This window comes from Danio rerio, chromosome 20 (genome assembly GCF_052040795.2).
Source record: "Danio rerio strain M-AB ecotype USA chromosome 20, GRCz13ab, whole genome shotgun sequence".
Taxonomy (NCBI): Eukaryota; Metazoa; Chordata; class Actinopteri; order Cypriniformes; family Danionidae; genus Danio; species Danio rerio.
Genome location: NC_141040.1, coordinates 22,362,245 through 22,381,302, shown reverse-complemented (window position 1 = coordinate 22,381,302; position 19,058 = coordinate 22,362,245). Strand labels below are relative to the sequence as shown.

Below are 19,058 nucleotides of genomic sequence, written 5' to 3'. Positions count from 1 at the left end.
GAATAAAAAGGAATTATTTTTATTGTGGTTTTGAAACTTTATATATATAGGTAAAGTCAGAACTATTAGCCCCCTTTGAAATTATTTTCTTTTTAAAATATTTCCTAAATGATGTTTAACAGAGCAAGGACATTTTCACGTATTTCTGATAATATTTTTTCTTCTGGAGACAGTCGTATTTGTTTTATTTTGGCTGGAATAAAAGCAGTTTTTAAATTTTTAAGAATCATTTTAAGGTAAAAAAAAAAATGTATAGTCCTTTTAAGCAATTTTTTTTTGATAGTCTACAAAACAAACCAATGTTATACAATCACTTGCCTAATTACCCTAATCTGCCTAGTTAAATTAATTAAACAAGTTAAGCCTTTAAATGTCACTTTAAGCTCTATAGAAGAGTCTTAAAAATCTCTAGTCAAATATTATTTACCTTCATCATGGCAAAGATAAAATAAATCAGTTATTAGAAATGTGTTGAAAAAAAATCTTCTCTCCGTTAAACAGAAATTGGACAAAAAAATAAACAATGGGGCTAATAATTCTGACCAACTGTGTGTGTGTGTTCATATATACATACACTCACTGGCTACTTTCTTCACACCTGACTAGTACCGGCCTGGACCCCCATTTTGCCTTCAGAACTGCCTTAATCCTTCGTAGCATAGATTCAACAAGGTACTGAAAATATTTCTCAGAGATTTTGGTCTACATTGACATAAAAAAAGCAGTTGCTGCAGATTTGTCAGCTGCACATCCCAAAGGTGCTCTACTGGATTGAGATTTGGTGAGTGTGGAGGCCATTTGAGTACAGTGAACTCATTGTCATGTTCAAGAAACCAGTAAGAGATGATTCACACTTTATGGCATGGTGCGTTATCCTGCTGGAAGTAGCCATCAGAAGATGCGTACACTGTGGTCATAAAGGGATGGACATGGTCAGCAACAATACTCAAGTAGGCTGTGGCACTGACACGAGGCTCAATTGATACTAATGGGCCCAAAGTGTGCCAAGAAAATATCCCCCACACCATTACACCAACACCAACACCAGCCTGAACCGTTGATACAAGGCAGGATGGATCCATGCTTTCATGTTGTGTTTCATAAAGTGGCCGGTGAGTGTATATATTCCTGTCTATACACTGCATAAAGCGATTAGTTGACTTCTTTTTTTAAGTGAGTAAACATGTTGCATTTAAAGCAAAAAAAAAATTAAGGAAACCCATTGCCTTAATATTATTAACTAAATGGTCTATGTGAAATTAATAAAGCACTAAAATAGGGTTTACTTACTTTTTAAAGTCAACTTGTCACTTTTAAGGCAATAAGTTAACCCACTGTTCTAAGTAAGCTTTTTAAAGTATATGGACAGACAGATGATGATTGAATAACCATGAAAATACACAGAGCACAAAAAAAATTTATGATCAATTGTCAGTTTATATAGCATTAATTTATGAATATTCAACATATCTTTCACAATCTTTATAGATTGCTTCACTGAGGTATATAGCAATGCAATAAGGGTTGCTTTTACCATGAATGGTGTTTTACCATGAATGGCAGCTAATACAAAGTGTCTTAGGAGGCACTACATTAAGCGGACAATTTTTGAACAAATTTTGTCAAATGGTGCAAATACAGCTGAAAAAAAAAAACATTATAATACTCTTTGACATCTTCTCTGGATTTTCATTTATATGTTTGAATAATGTGTTATTTATTCATTTTTTTCGCAATTTCTTTTAAATGGACAATTCACAAGTCATAATGGCAATGTTTTAATATCAGAAGAGTTAAGAAATCAATATTTGAGTTTCCAAATAAATCAGGAATCCTGACTTTTAGTTGAAAGCATTTTTTTTTTCACCAATTGCCATTGTTAATGGGAAAAATGCTCTTAATTACAATATTTTAAAAACTAAAATTGGAATAAATGTTCTTAGGTGTTTATATAATAAAACAAATGTTACAATTATTTGTAGTTTACTCTAGTTTCCCCCACAGTCCAAAGGCATGTGCAACCCAAGCTCATTCTGGAAACGTAGCCCCGTGGACGTTTCTGGAGACCGATAAATACGTCCCTGGAGGTACGTATTCGTGCAGTTTTTGTTTTCGCGAATTAATGAGAGGCCGCTGTGCACGTTTTTTTATATCTCGAACGCCTGTTCTTGTGTAAAGCTGCCAGAGGCCACTGTCGTCCGACCGTCTGTCCGACTGACTGAATGACTGAATGATTGACTGGGCGGCCAGCCAATCACCCGACCCCACCCTCCTTCTCCTCCTTCCCTAAACCCAAGCAACGACTTACAAAAGCCATCCAGAAAAAGAAAAGCCCTCGTCTGATTTTGACCGTGTTTTCGGATTTCACAGCATTCTTGCCCCGTTATGAACTCGTTTGCTTTATTTTTTGGATTCTGTTTTTTCTTACCTGATTTCTGGAACCGCTCTTCACCGAACTCGAACCCAGTTGTCACGGCCAGCTCCCCTCCCCCGGCGTAACACAGACGAGCTAACCGGACAAACTGGTTGCAGCGGGAAAGCCCTCCACATGGAGATGAGCCGTCAGTCGGCGAGCGCGAAGAGGAGCGGCGTCACACCACTTCGTAGCGTTCGCTTTAAAAACTGAAATGCAGCCATGTAAATTGCGGCCATGTAAATCGCGGTCTCCAGAAACGTCCGCGGGGCTAATTTTCAGAATGAGCTTGGGTTGGACATGTGGTATAGGTAAATAAGATGACGTAAATTGGCCATTGTGTATGACTGTGTGTGAATGAGAGAGTCTATGGGTGTTTCCCAACATGGTGCATTGCGGCACATTTGCCAGAGTATTTGGCAGTTCATTCTGCTATGGCGACCTCTGATAAATCAAGTACTAAGCCAAAGAAAAATGAATGAAGAAACCATAACTAATAAATCAAATAAATCCAGAGAGACTGAGAGATGTCAAGTGGTCTCTTTAGAGCCTTGTTTATATCTAGTGAACACAATAAGGGCTGTATCTAAGGCATGAGTCTGGGTAATGGGTCAGATTTCTTTTTCACTGTTCATGCTATTAATTCAGATGGATCCACTGGCACAAGTACATAAAGCGAGAGGCACTGGATATGCTGCTGTGACAGTCCTCGTGGGTTTAAAAACAGCTTCAAAACAACAAATGTTTTGCAGTCGGGTCACGGAAGGCTAGCAAAGCGAGAAGCGTCTGGAGTTGATGTTCATCTTCGTGACCCCAATGAGGCGCAGAGGTGAAGAGAGGCCAAAGCCTGGGGTGACGGGTCCATCGCACAGAAGATCTGACAGCTCGTCCCGCTCCTCCAGCCCAAAGGTGGCATCGTTGAGCATTCGGCGGTGCAGGTGACATGTCTGCTCCACTTTAAGTTTATTGATGTCGCCGCGCAGTCGCATGAGCTGCCGAGCCAACTGCTGGTCCTGGATACGCATCTCCATCTGTTAGTGAATGACAAACTCCATAAGGCTTTTAATGCATTTTTATGAAGCATAACCTTGTAATGAGTGAAACAATATTCACTCACTAAATTTACAAGTGTAGCTGCAAAATTAAGTTATGCCTTAGTGTTCACTGCTGTTTAATGTATTGGAGTTATGTTTGTTGCCTTTGTGTTAATTGTCACCATCACAGTGGTTGGATTTTACGCTTCAAATTGAAACGTGTCAGACTCTGTGCTCGTCTCCAACTCTTTTTATGACCATGCCATTAATTAAAAGCAGAAAGCACTGCTAATCAGCCAACAGCTAGTTTCCAATCAACACGTTGTCACTTTAAAGTTTAAAAGACTGATCAAGTTTTCATAATATGAATACATTTTATAAATATATATTTTTGGTAACACTTTACAATAACAGTACATGAATAATGATCTGTAAATATGTAAACTAAACATTACTTTATTATATATTAATGATGAGTTAATGCATGCCCTGATCATGAACTTTAACGACGTGCAACATGAGTCACATGTTAGTATGTTTTTTGCTAATTAATGTGTTAGTTATCATATTAGTTTATTCTTAATTTAGCCATCATGAACTCATGATATGTTCACGTATAATTATATCATGACTTTACTTAAAGGGGCACATCATCCTTAACCCATTCTTAACTAGCCATGAACTCATTATGCATGTCTGTCCAGTGCGTTTACACTGAATAACAATAGAAGTGTTCAACATCAACATGAACAGTTTAAACAGAGGAGTTCATGAAGGATGGGTTAATGATGATGCGCACCTCCAAGTAAAGTCATGATGACATAACTATACATTAACACCTCATGAGTTTATGTTAGTTACATTTAACTTAAATGTAAATGTCAATTAATACAGTAATTAACATCAAGTAATTCAGTTAGCCATTATTTACACATGAACTCATGATATGTAATGAATAATTATATCATGACTTTACTTGGAGGGGCACATCAACCTTACCCCATTCTTAACTACCCATGTACTCCTTATGCACGTCCGTCTAGTTCATTTACGCTGAATAACAAGAGAAAAGTGTTCAGTCAACGTCAACATGAACAGTTTAAACATGAAGGATGAGTTAATGGTGGTGTGCCCCTCCAAGTAAAGTCATGACATTATTATACATTAACACCTCATGAGTTCATGTTAGGTACATTTAGCTTAAACTTCGCATGAACTCATGTCAGTGGCGGATTTAGGCATGGGCAATATGGGCGACTGCCCAGGACTGCATCTTGCTGGGGGCGGCACGGGAAGACAAAAAAGTGCTCCAGTAAAAGCTTTGAGATAAGAATTACTTTATGCAAGTGTATAGAGTGGTTATCCTAGAATAAAGACGTTAGGGGCCATTCACATTTGCCGTCTTTTGCACTCGCAAGTTTGTTATTCTTTATGTGCAACCGAAACAATGCTGGTGAAAACAAATTGACGCATGTGTGCAGAAAGTCACTCACACGCGCTGATCCCGGTTGTTTACAAGAACACAGATATGGGTCGACATGCAAGTCAACAAAACTAAAGTTTATATAATATGATGATGATGATACTTCCACTAAGCAAGGCTATGAAGCAGTAAAGAGGAATAATGAGTCAGGGAGGTAACTATAACATCATGATATTAATTCTTGGCCATGATTCTAAGACAACAGATAATTCTAGGCTGGGTCAGTTGGCATTTCTGTGTGGAGTTTGCATGTTCTCCCTGCGTTCACGTGGGTTTCCCCGGATGCTTCGGTTTTCCCCACAAGTCCAAAGACATGCAGTATAGGTGAATTGGGTAGGCTAAATTGTTCATAGTGTATGAGTGTGTATGGATGTTTCCCAGAGATGGCTTGCAGCTGGAAAGGCATCCGCTGCTTAAAACATGCTGGATAAGTTGGCGGTTCATTCCACTGGGGTGACCCCAGATTAATAAAGGGACTAAGCCAAAAAAGAAAATGAATGAATAATAATCAAATTGTTATTTTTATTGAAAATAAATACAAATATTTCAATGTATTTGTAATCATTATTTTTAAATGTATATATTTTAAATATATATTTAAATATTTTAAATATATATAAAAGTCAACCTCATAGTGTCTTTATTTCTTGAGGGATGGAGGAAGGGGGATGTTTGAGGTGGTTTCGACCAGGGTGCCATTTAAACTATTACCGTCACTGACTCATGTTGTAGTTAAAGTTAGGTCATGATCAGCACACGCCTTTACTCATCATTCATTCATAATAATGTTTAGTTTACATATTATTACATTATTATTCATTTACTGTTAATGTAAAGAGTTACCACATTTGTAATTAAAATTGTAAAAAGTCAAAGCTAGTATTTTAAAATTGAAATGGTTTTAATTATGTATAAGCCATGCTAAAACACGCCAACAGCATGCTAGCATAATGTTAAAGTTTGCCATAGATACACTAGATATCGCATAGGGACCCTGAGCATGCGTCAATAGCGCCGCCACATTGGTACAGTGCTCCCAGGACAAATGTCATTTAACCGCACTAGACAGTGTTATTACGTGAAGATGCAGGACTTTAGCGCTGTCTACGGGTGTAGTAACGAGCAAATATTAATTTTTTTTCTGTTTTTGTATGTTCTGAACTTTTGTGCTAATCAGGTAACGTTATTAATGATAACAGTCACTTACTGCAGTCAACATAAGGCAAAGCAGCTCCAACTCGCACTAAACACTCGGCTTATGCTAGTTTTGTTTAATAAAATCAGCAAACAATGCAAAAGAAATATGACAACGAGATGCTGCGCTGCCAGAAACTTGTATTATTGTCGGCTAACGTTAGTGAAAGAGTCGTTCGGGGGATTCATTCACAAACGAATCGCTCCCTCCATCAGTTTGAGAAGTGAAAGCGGTAGAGGAGGTGTGTTTCAGGACACGGATTAGATTAAATTTAACAGGGAGGGTGAATAGTACATTTCTGTTCACACTAACACAAGCTTTTTGTCAGGAATGCCCGTGCGGTCACTGATCCATCAATGTAGAAAAGTGATGTAAAATTATAATTTTCATAATTAGAAAAAAAAATTACATACTAACATCCAGAAAACTCCCGATCATAGATATATGTGTATATCAAGGTGTATATATCTGGCTTTGGATGGCTAAACAGAAAAATGCTAGCAACATACCAGTTCATGGTTCATACATGCTTGCCATGTGCTAAAATGTTAAAAATCATTATAATGTGCTGATTTCTTTTGCTCAGGAAACGTTTATTTTCATTGATGTTTGCACCTTTATATGTGTGTAAATTGATTATTTTCAGAATATTTCAATAGGAAACAGCAACTTATTTAAGAAGTAAAATGTCAAATGCAACATTTAAAGTTTCTTTATTTTATTAATTGTTTATTAATATCTTATTAGCATTTAGCATAGATGTTTCAGCTTTTCAGATTTAAATATCCGCTCAATTGCTGCTTAACTGCTTAATTGCCACTAACCACTTAAATAAACATGAGCGAGTAGATCCGTCTTTGTTAGCAAACATGCCTTTGTCTATTTCACATAACAAGGGGCTCAAAATTAGGGGTGGAGGGATGCATTATCAGATGTCCCTTTGTGCCACAACTGGCTCTGTTAATGTGTTATTGTCTCCAATTTTCTTTGTACAAATATTTACGGAGGCACACGAGGCGAAGGCAGTGGGAGAGGGGCCTCTGATGTGGGACAGGAGCCTCATTGCGTGCCTCGGCTCTAATAGACTGTGCGTACAAGAATGCCATGATCCACATGACTGAGTGGAAGAGAAGTGATTACACTTACAAGAACAGAAAGAGAGCGGAAACAGAGTGATCGCCTCTAATGCTCATCTGCTCACCATCTTTCCACTCACTTTAACATGAATGACAATCTCGCGCAATCATGTGCTAATGGAGGCCTGCGTTTTCACTCCATTGTTTCATTCAAATTAGCTCACTAATGGGGATGCTATTCGTTTTCTCCGTTTACAGAGAGATAACTGAATGTAGCGGGAAAACATGCTGAAACATGTTAGCCATGTGTTAGAACATACTAGAAACATGTTAGCAACACGTTAATTCATGCTAATAGCATAGTAAATATTAAACGCATGCTCTTAACATGCACTTTCATTGTGTTAAAAGATGTTATGTGTTAAAGATGCTAATTATGTGTTAAAAGATGTTTTAAAAAGCTAGAATCCAAATTATAGCCATGTGGTAGCCTAACAGAATGCTATTTTATGTTAGCAACTAGATAAAATAAAATAACCATGCATTAAAATATGCTTGGAAATGGTAACCCTGCTGAAAAACAGCATATGCTGGTTTAGTAGGTTTTGACACATGGCTGCAAAGTTTTAAGCTGGTTCTTGTTGGCTCTTGCGGATCATGACCTGGAATAAACTGGTTCTTTACTGATTATGTGCTGACCCTAAGCTCGCTTTGACAACCTTGAGTCCAAATTAAATAGCAAATGCTGTACTTAGGGAATTCAAGTTAGCAACGTGATAAACATGCTAAAAATGTTTGCCACATGTACTAAACTGAAGAGCATAGAAGAATCACCAAGAGGCAACACTCCGCTGCTATTTGGGAAACAGCCACTAGATGCCAATAGTATCACATGGCCATTTTGGAATGAAAGTTCCAATAGCAAAACAGTACGGATAACTAACATTAGACAGAATTAATTCAAATGTTGAGTTAAATAGGAGTTAAAATAAGTACATCCCCTTTGAAAAGTAACATTTTATTACAATATTCCAATGAAAACAGACAATTTCCAAAATGTTGACAATAAAGTTTAATACATCTGACATCTAAAATATCTGTTTCACATATAAAATAAAAGTAAGGCTAACGAAATAACTTAATTACTTTTTTTTCATCAAATTAGGGTGAAGCAAAAATGAGTATACACAACAAATACCACATTATCTGGTAGTTTGTATGGCCTCCATGATTTTTAAAGACAGCATTAAAAATCATGAATAAAAATAAATATAAAAATAAAAAATAAACAAATTTGGAGAAAGAAGCTTTTTAGACAAAATTGGAAAAAATACTATGTACCATTATAATATAATACTCCAACAAACAGTACTGTTAATCTATTATCAACATCCCATTTTGAAAGTCATGTTTATTTAATTTGACATGTATTAAGTATTAATACGTATTATGCCAATGCGTAAACTATTAAATTAAAGTAATTTAAAGCAATTTCACCCAAAAATGACAGTTCCAAGAAAACAAGTTATTATATTAAACATTAAGTCTATAAATTTATTAATTCATTCATCTTCTTTTCTACTTTGTCTCTTTATTAATCCGGGTTCGCTACAACGGAATGAACCGCCAACTTATCCAGCATATGTTTTACACAGCAGTTGCCCATCCAGCTGCAAGACATCACTGGGAAACATCCATACACACTCATACACTGCGGACAATTTAGCCTACCCAATTCACCTGTACCGCATGTCTTTGGACTGTGGGGGAAACAGGAGCACGCGGAGGAAACCTACGCGAACGCAGGGAGAACATGCAATTTCCACATAAAAACGCCAACTGACCCAGCCAAGGCTCGAACCAGCAACCTTCTTGTGAAGCGACAGCACTACCACTAAGTGTTGTATTGTCGTCTTTCAGGTTGTACTTTAGCTTTGATGCGTTTTTTAAATAAATAATTTAAAAAACAGCTGCTTGCCATCGAGACACCAATAAGATCCAATAAACGGCCGATCGATTTCACTCCAGAATAGCGGGATCGCTGGGCACTGCTGTTGCAAAGGAACATCCTATTGAGAGTCGCCTCTTGGTGATTCTAAGCTCTTTGACTAAACCAAAGACTATGGAATACATAAGAATCACTCACATACTTTTGAATGGGGAAAAGTGTAACTGTCAGTATGCCAAATAAAGCCCTGCCTTCTAGTACAGGAGCCAATCGGCGATCGCTATATGGCAAATAAAACCCGCCTTCTAGTACATGATAGTACACGCTAACAACATTTTAAAATGTTTGAAACATGCTAGAAACATGCTAATTCATGTTAACAACAGTAAACATTGTAAAACATGCCAGCATAATCTAAAACATTTTTATATAGAAAAAACAAGCAAGCAACATGCTAATGCATGCTAGTGTAACCCCGCCAGTCCTACGCCACCCAACCCGCTCCGGGCTGGGATCGAACCGGCGACCTTTCGCATGGGGCTCTACCAAGGAAACTAAAGACCATGGCCTCTAGCGTCTGTCGCTAGAGCACCTTTTAGAGGTCAGAGGAGTGAGGTTTACCTGCACAGCACACACTAGCTGTCCTCCGTTACACTAGTAATACTAGCAGTGTGCTAAAACATGTTATAAATATACAAACAACATGTTTGTTCATGCTAGTAGCACATACTTAGGCTAGAAATGTGCTTAAGCATGCTAAAAATCTTACAGTTTATTCACCTTATTCTCAGCTGTCGAGTGGGCGCTGCCATTTGAATCTTTTTGTCTCGCGACTTCCGGTCTCATTCACTTCCATTCATTTTTTGACGTTAACAACTGCTCATTACGCTGCTTGATGTTGCAATTTAATATTTTCTTATTATATTAAGCTACTTGGTCTGTGTAGTCATGCAAACATTTGTTTGTTGAGCAAGTAGTTTGGTCATTTTCTGCCGTTTATTATTCCGAGTCATTTCTCCCATAGGTGACTGAATCGGAAGTTCTAAGACAATCGCGAAAACAGGCGCACTTCCGCATTTTAGAATAAGGTCAATAAAGCTGTATCAAAAGATTCCGACAAGGCCTTCTCAAACCAATATGAATGGTTTGTCCCAACACAAATGTTGCTACCTGGTTGTAGTATTTATTTTGTATATATGTTCTAGTTGTTGTTATTGAAGCTATTATTGTTTAGATGTTGTCTACTGAGGCATAAAACTTTTTTCAAGAAAACAACATATGTCCAGTCACCATAAAGTCGCCATGAAATTAAAATGTACATTTAATTTTTATGTATATAGTAGTTCCTGTTATAAATTATGTATCCATGCACTTCATTTTTTGTCAAAAATAATTTGCCCCATCATAAGCACTAATCAAATAAACTAACATTCCCTCCCCCTCGAAATACTTTTTTTCACTTTCTGGCCACATGGAAATCCTTTTTCATATCAGTTGGTGTCTCCTTTCTGCTCTGAATTCATCTATTCTTCAATCATTCTTTATTTTGTTTGAAACACCTTTCTTTTAACAATCTTAACTTCCCTTTCACTGTGATTTTAAAATAATCTTGTCATATAAGGTAAGTCTTGGCCTTGACAGACAGTATGCTATCTATCTATGCTATCTCTTTTTATTTTATTAAAGACATCTGTACATGTTGGTTGCAGCGCAAGAAAGACAAAATAGTCTATATGATTAAGCTTTTTCATTCAAGAATTCCATCAATTTAAGTTGAATTTGTATTTCTTAATTTTGACATCAAGTTTTATCACCTTGATGTTTCTGCTTACGTTTCTTCCTACATTCCCCTACAAAAGACACAAACAGGTTTTGAAACTTTTTGACTCACCAGTTCTTTTCTAAGCCAAACAAGAGCTTCGTCAATATTATCGAATCCTCCGAGGCTTCTAGAAATGAGTCCGTTTCCAGCAGTCATTTGGGAGTCCTCTATGGTTCTCTGAGGTGTCGCTCTGGGCTTCAATCCAGCATCTTTTTCCAGCTCTGTTGACCCATCTGACACCGCTAAGCCTTTGGTGTTTTGAGCCTCCACTCGCTCTTTCCACTCCAGATAGGACGGCCTTCTGGTTTCCAGTCTCAGCTTCTCAGTCAAAGCTTTCAAGTTTCTCAAATGATCATCAGGGGCAACTTCAAGGCCATCAAAATCCTCTATATTAATCTGAGGTATTGAGCTCGCATCCATGGCCTTTTGTGGAAGTGGTAAGTGTGACCAAAAATACACAGCGAAAATCAATTTAGGTGGTCAGATGATCTCATTGCATTGTTTGATCAATAAAGATACGGCAGACCTTTGGATTTGCTTGCGGTTCTCAGGATGGTGTGTCTGTGGGGTTATAAAATAAATCAACAGTGAAGATATTGACTGTCCATTTCCCCAGTCGGATCGTCTTGTTAGAGTAGCCATCCAAACACAGCTTGGTTCCTGGTCCTTTCCTTAAATCAAAAGATACTTAATAAATATTTTTATAATTTTACAGATTGATAAAAAAAAACAATGTGTAGAATATAAATGATTTATGTTTAAAATGTCCATCCATATCAATCAGCCTGTTGTAACATAAACGACACTGTAAAATAGATTTTTCAAAGTTGTACACACACAGACACACACACACACACACTTGGAAATATAAAGTGTACACATTTAATCCAGAGCTTTCCTTGTATTTATGTGTAGTTATAAATTAAATTTACAGATTTAAAACATTTTTTTTTTATAGACCATTTCCAAAATGCAACATTTTGATAGCCGTACATGAGTAAGAATATGATTTATGCAATTGGATCAAACAAAATTAGCCAGGTTTATATATTTATCATGCAACATATTTATTAAACTTGTTTTTATCTATTAAAGCACCCTTTTTAATAAAAAAAAGCATATTTAAAACACATTCATACATTTTAATGTATTGAGTTTAATTGTTTTACAATTAACATAATTATTCTCTGACAAGACATCCCATTTTGGTGTCAGCATCTATAAAATTGGTTTTATATGTAGGAAAAGCATATTAAATGCAAGTAAAACGTTTCATGTTTCAAGCCATTTTTGGAAAAAAAAATTCAAAATATGGGTAAAATTATTAAGCGTAACATCATCACATGTTCATTAAGCGTAACATCATTCAGCATTACATTTTTTTGTGAAAACAATTGTTACATTATGCAACTTATATACTTGTATCATGTAACTTTTGTTACACTGAATGATACTGTGCCAGGTGTCTTCTGTAAATCATGATAAAAATGCAACAAAGGCTCATGGGAAATATGTGCTTCAGCAGCCTATTTTGTTGTGAAATGTTTGTTTATAGTTTCTTGGTAAAATGAATGCTACAGAGCAGCATGATGCCACCAAATTTGGTCCCTTTTCACACTAATGATATTTACAGGTACATTATAGAATTATTATTATTATTTTTGTGTAGTTCTTTTCATAACACCAAATAAATACACTCTCAGAAATAAAGGTAAGTGAGCTGTCACTGGGGTGGTACCTTTTCAAAAGGTACACATTTGTACTTATAGGGTACATATTGGTACCTCAAAAGTACATATTAGTACCTGCACATTTTAAAAGGGACACTTTTGTACTTTTTAGGTATTAATATGTACCCTTTAGGTATTAATTTGGACCTTCAAGATACAGATTTGTACCTTTTGACAGCTCACATACCTTTATTTCCGAGAGTAAAGGGATAGTTCACCCAAAAATGTTATTTTACTCATATATTACTCTCCCATGAGTGGCTCCTTACATTTTTGAGTTTCCTTTTTCTGTTGATCACAAAAGAAGATATTTTGAAAAATGTTGGAAAACTGTAACCATTCACTTCCATATTAGGAACAGCTAAAACTATGGAAGTCAATTGTTACAGGTTGCCAGAGTTTTTTAAAATGACTTCTTTTGTGTTTAGTAGAAAAAAGAAATACCAATAGGTTTGTGACAAGATGGTTGGGTAAATGATGACAATTGTCAGTTTGACAAACTAATTTAAGGAACGTCTATGATTTATAATCGGATATGTTCACCAAATGGACAACGTTTCTGGTGTGATCAGTTTGTTTAGTAGCTCACTTTGTACTGTGTTGCACTTAAGATGCAGGGCACTCAGGTTTGAGTCCAGTGAAACACAATTGCATAAAAGCAATGTAAAATTAGGGTAAAACTACATGGTTAAAATGCACTTGTTCTGTTTGTGTTTAAGTCAGTGGCTTACTAGGTAATGTGTACGACAAGCCTTGCCTTTTTCTGAGAGTGTACAAGAAGGATGTGTATCTAAAACAAATAACAAAATGTACCCTAATTAACATATTTTAGACTAGCAAAAATGTAGACCTCCAGTGGATTTTTCATCTGGAATGTGCAACGAAACATACACGAAGCAACGTGTTTTACCTTTTGCTAAAAATGTAGACCTCTAGTAGATTTTTTTTATTTGAAACCTACAACAAAACACACCCAGAACAATGTGTATTACGTTTCACAAAATATGTAGGATTGAGTATGTATTACCAATGAGCCTGGGGCGACCACATTTGTTAGAGATTAAACAGGACACATTCTAATTCTATGCAAAAATGTCAACCTATATTACACTTTTATTGTTATAATGCTTCAGAATCATGAGACAAATCTTGGTTCAAACAGCACTTTGCTGCTTTCCATTGATGTCTGAAATCACCCTCGAGATCTTACAAAGCTGCCGTTTGCCATAGCAACTAAGCAGAGGCTATGAGTCAGCAGCACTGAAGTCCGTCTGCTCTACAGAACTAAATGTCACTCAGATCTGTGACCAAAGAATATAATACTGCTCAATCACAGTCCCTCAATACTCTAACGCATGCTCCTGATGATAAGACATATTAACTTGAAGTCATTTTCAAGGCATCGGCATTGTGCTTATAATGCAATTACTATCAGGACCACCCAAACTTCCTAGCTGTCTGTCTTGTACTTGTGATATATTGTTTGGCCCATTGCCTTGATGTGTTTCGTCATCACAGCTGCTCTAGGAATGCGACTTTCTCATAAGAGCAGTGGATATTAGAGTATTTAGGTTCTTAATTGTGTGACTCTTGTGGGACTAATCACAATGCTGAAGTTTCGGCTCATTTAGTGCTTTGCTCCACCTCCTGCACTTTTACAGCTCTGTGTGTGGCATCAGTAACGTGACTCATCTCACAGGGAGATCCATTCAACCCAAACCACTCACAGTTTAGTCTGAAAAAATGTGCTTCTTACTTAGACTTTATAACAGGAGACAGGATAAAGATAGTTCATGTTGGAAATATGGGAACGAGACTCAGAGAGGATGAAAAAAATGCATGGAATGTATGAAACAGATTGCAGCGCATCAAGGTTTTGATTAATATTCATATTCATGTGCTGTTTGAATAAGTATGAATATGGAAAAGCCTGTAGGATGGTAAATTTGTCAACAGAATAAACAAGCTACAGAGGTTGCATTATTTCATTGCTTTGAAATATTATTGCAGGTGAATTATTAAGAAAAACATTGATACCCAAGTTTGTCGTCTAATAGAGTTTCTTTCTCTAAAAAACAATCAAATAAGTTGTTTCTGCTATATGCTTGTTACATCCGATGTTTTAAAGTGTTGTCTTGCATTTCATCCATTCATTTTCCTTCGGCTTAGTCTCTATTTCAGAGGTCACCACGGTGGAATGAACCGCCAACTGTCCCAGCATATGTTTTACACAGCGGATTCCCTTCCAGCTGCAACCCAGTACTGGGAAACACTCATACACACTCATTCACTCACACACTGTAGACATTTTAGTTTATTCAATTCACCTATAGTCCATGTCTTTGGACTGTGGGGGAAACCGGAGCACCCGGAGGTAACCTACACAAACACAGGGAGAACATGCAAACTCCATGCAGAAATGCCAACTGGTTCAGCCGGACCTCGAACCAGCGACCTTCTTGTTATGAGACGACAGTGCTCATTACCACAATGACCGCTCATGTGCTCATGACCGCAAACGTGAATCATAATGCGGGATTGTTTAAATGCAGCGTGTGAACATTTTAGGCAGTTCCTTAGCAGTTTTCTTATTTCAGATTCATAAAATTTACATTTTTACAAATTTGAATCATTTGCGAAGCTTTAGAACATGATTTACCGTTGAAGATACACATTTTGACAATGCATCTACATATTTTAAAGCAATGCTCTATTAATCATGCTATACTGATCCCTAATGTCTTACTAGCATTAGAAGGCACTGATTTCATATTTCAGGAAAGTGACAAACATGAGGACAGGCTGCTCTACTGACAGCAAAACTGTGAGTTGAACTGCTTCAAGAAGAACACTATTACCTTGTTCAATTGCTTTTTTGATAAAGCTGCAAGCAGTGCCAAGGTTTCTGCAAGGATTTATATTTCAGTAAGTGTAAGTGTAAGTAAGTGTATGTTTCAGTATGTGTAAGAGAGGATAAAGAAAGTATGAGATAATAAATATAGTGGGGGGGGGGGTGGGGGGGTTTGACTAGAGATTATTATTCTATTGTATACTGTTTAATTGCTTGGTCAATGTCATTGAGTGTTTTTGCTTCTTTTTATTGTTGGCTGTTGCTGTATGATATATCCAAAATCTTTTGGTGCAGTACTGTAACTGTAAAGCAATCAAAACCTGTCTGAAACTGCTTCAGCTGCATGTTTCCAGGAAAAATAATTACACACGTTAAAATGTATCATCAACGGATCAGAATCAAGCATTCAACCAGCCTGTAATAATATAATATAATATAATATAATATAATATAATATAATATAATATAATATAATATAATATAATATAATATAATATAATATAATATAATATATAAAATGTCAGGCAGTGGCACAGTAGGTAGTGCTGTCGCCTCACAGCAAGAAGGTCGCTGGGCCGCTGATTTGAACCTCAGCTCAGTTGGTGTTTCTTTGTGGAGTTTGCATGTTCTCCCTGCCTTCGCGTGGGTTTCCTCCAGGTACTCCGGTTTCCCCCACAGTCCAAAGACATGCGGTACAGGTGAATTAGGTAGGCTAAATTGCCCGTATTGTACGAGTGTGTGTGTGAATGTGTGTGTGTGAATGTTTCCTAGATGGGTTGCGGCTGGAAGGGCATCCACTGCGCAAAAACTTGCTGGATAAGTTGGCGGTTCATTCCGCTGTGGCGACCCCGGATTAATAAAGGAACTAAGCCGACAAGAAAATAAATGAATGAATAATATAATGTAATCTAATATAGGTGACGCAGTAGGTAGTGCTGTCGCCTCACAGCAAGAAGGTCGCTGGTTCGAGCCTCGGCTGCAGGTCAGTTGGCGTTTCTGTGTGGAGTTTGCATGTTCTCCCTGCGTTCGCGTGGGTTTCCTCCAGGCGCTCCTGTTTCCCCCACAGTCCAAAGACATGCGGTACAGGTGAGTTGGGTAAGCTAGGCTAATATAATATAATATAATATAATATAATATAATATAATATAATATAATATAATATAATATAATATAATATAATATAATATAATATAATATGTGGGGAATGTAAGTATTCTTTATTCTATTTTCATGAATCAAAATGTTTTTTTTGAGTGGTTAACTCTCTAAAGTATTATGTCTAGAATGTTGATCTCAAGTGGAAAATTCTCTATTTTTTCCAGACATAGTCAATGCTCTCTGGCCAAACAGACAGTTTGGACGACCAGGCATGACTGCATTTATCCATGTCTAATTAGATGTGGTGAACCTTACTGTCATATAACTGGAGTGCAAATCTTGTTTTTCTCAGCACAACATTATTTGGAGTAAAAACAAACTTCTCCAGCCAGAATCTTGCTTCAGTCATGAGGAATGGCTTTTCCTAATTGACTAATAATGACTTTCTATTGGAGATGTATGTTTGTTTTCTGCATCTCTTGTCATAACAGCATTTCTTTACAGCCACATAGTTTATTTATTACACGTCATGCTGGAATTATTAACTCAGCAAATTCCAATTGAATGGAATCTTGTTCATGTGTTTAATAACTAATTACTAGCTCAAGACACTCCAGGAACATTAAACTTGTTTAATTCTCAAAAACAATTTCTTACTGTGCTTATAAATAAATAAAGAGTATCCACTTTAACCAGTCAATTTGTGTGTAAACCCATTTATTTATTTATTTATTACTAAACGCCATTTCAAAACTTACTGACCCAGTAAGGGGAAAGGCGAAGTATTAACCAACATAAGTGACTCTTATAAACATTTAATATTCAAATAAATTCCCAGTTCATAAATGCCTGAACATTTTCTCATAAGAAAAAGTCGAGTCTTACCTTCATGGCAGTTTGTCAGGCACTTCGCGTCCTGCTCTTCGGGAGAGCACAATACCTCTGCTTTTACTCTACACACTTGTTTCTTGAATGAGATGAGAGGCTTGATGGAGGAGGGGCGTCAGTTGCGTCAGGTTTTGGTTGTCCTGGAGACCGTAAAGAATCCGCGCAAAGCCGCGAGTACAGCAGCATCTGCCGGATCTCTCAGCAGAGGACAACTTCTTATAAAACAGCCGCAGAGACACTTGCCGCTGTCTTTATGCATCACTGTTAATGTAGGCTTGAGTTTTAAGAGTCATATGGAAATATGTGTGATGATCAGACATTTTTAAAATACTTCCTCCTGAATTTCACAGAAAGAATGCGTAATATAGTGCGTGTTTCAGTTCTTTAAAAATGAGAAGGACCTAACAACACATCACACTGTGTCGTTAAGTCTGTTTCCACATATATTTATTATCCAGGGCTATGCAAATGCAGTATACTGGCTTAATAATTAAACTGCTCGTTAATGACATTTTATTATGTTTGTATGACCTCTGCTGGAGAATGTTAATAATGAAACCTACTCAAGAATAGCCCACGCTTCCAGTGAACACAGGACGTTCCAGTTTAGTTCCCATGTTTGGTTATTTTTGGAGGGAACTGTTTAGTTTAGTTTAGTTTAGTTTAGTTTAGTTTAGAAAATAATAATAAAAAAATAAAAAACTGAAAGAAAAAGAAAGAAAGCAAGGAGGAAAAAATCAATAACTATATATATATATATATATATATATATATATATATATATATATATATATATATATATATATATATACGTACATTATACGTACATTATACGTACATTATGTGTGTGTGTGTGTGTGTGTGTGTGTGTGTGTGTGTGTGTGTGTGTGTGTGTGTGTGTGTGTGTGTGTGTACATTTTACTTTTCTTTTTTTCTCAGATGATGTTTAACAGAACAAGAACATTTTCACAGTATGTCTGATAATATTTTTTCTTCTGGATAAAGTCTTATTGGTTGTATTTCGGCTAGATTAAAAGCAGTTAAAAAATAACATTTTAAGGTCAATATTATTAGCCCCTTTAAGCTATACCCCCCCCGCCCCCCCCCCCCCCCCCCCCCCCCCCCCCCCATAGACTACAGAACAAACTATTGTGATGACTTGCCTAATTGCCCTGCCTAGTTAACCTAATTAACCTAGTTAAGCCTTTAAATGTCACTTTAGGCTGTATAGAAGTGTCTTCAAAAAACTTGTAAAATATTATAAAATAAAAAATCTTCTCGTTTAGGAAGAGAAGGAAAAATTTGGAAAAAACTAAACAGGAAGGCTAATAATTCTGACTTCAACTGTATAAAATTGTAGGGTCCAGCCAATTGGTCCAATGACGGTATCCAATGGTGGATGAAGGTTCACTGCATGTTCGGTCTTTCCAGTGCACAATGTTGATCTATATTAAACTTAACTCATATCTGACTCCAATTTTAGTATGAGGTGGTTTAGAATATTAATATGTTTATCCTCG

The 19,058-nt window shown here is 36.6% G+C and overlaps 1 protein-coding gene across 3 annotated transcripts; it reads right to left on the bottom strand.

The window, feature by feature from the left end:
- Positions 1-1,417: 1,417 nt before the first annotated feature.
- On the bottom strand, positions 1,418-17,594 carry fam167ab (family with sequence similarity 167 member Ab). Of its 3 annotated transcripts, none has more exons than XM_087297642.1 (4): positions 17,536-17,594; positions 11,498-11,642; positions 11,041-11,394; positions 1,418-3,444 (listed from the first exon to the last, which is right to left on the bottom strand). In XM_087297642.1, exons 3-4 carry the CDS (start codon positions 11,389-11,391, stop codon positions 3,181-3,183), a joined length of 615 nt encoding a protein of 204 aa, XP_087153768.1. In that variant the 5' UTR covers positions 11,392-11,394; positions 11,498-11,642; positions 17,536-17,594; the 3' UTR covers positions 1,418-3,180.
- Between the last annotated feature and the right edge of the window lie 1,464 nt (positions 17,595-19,058).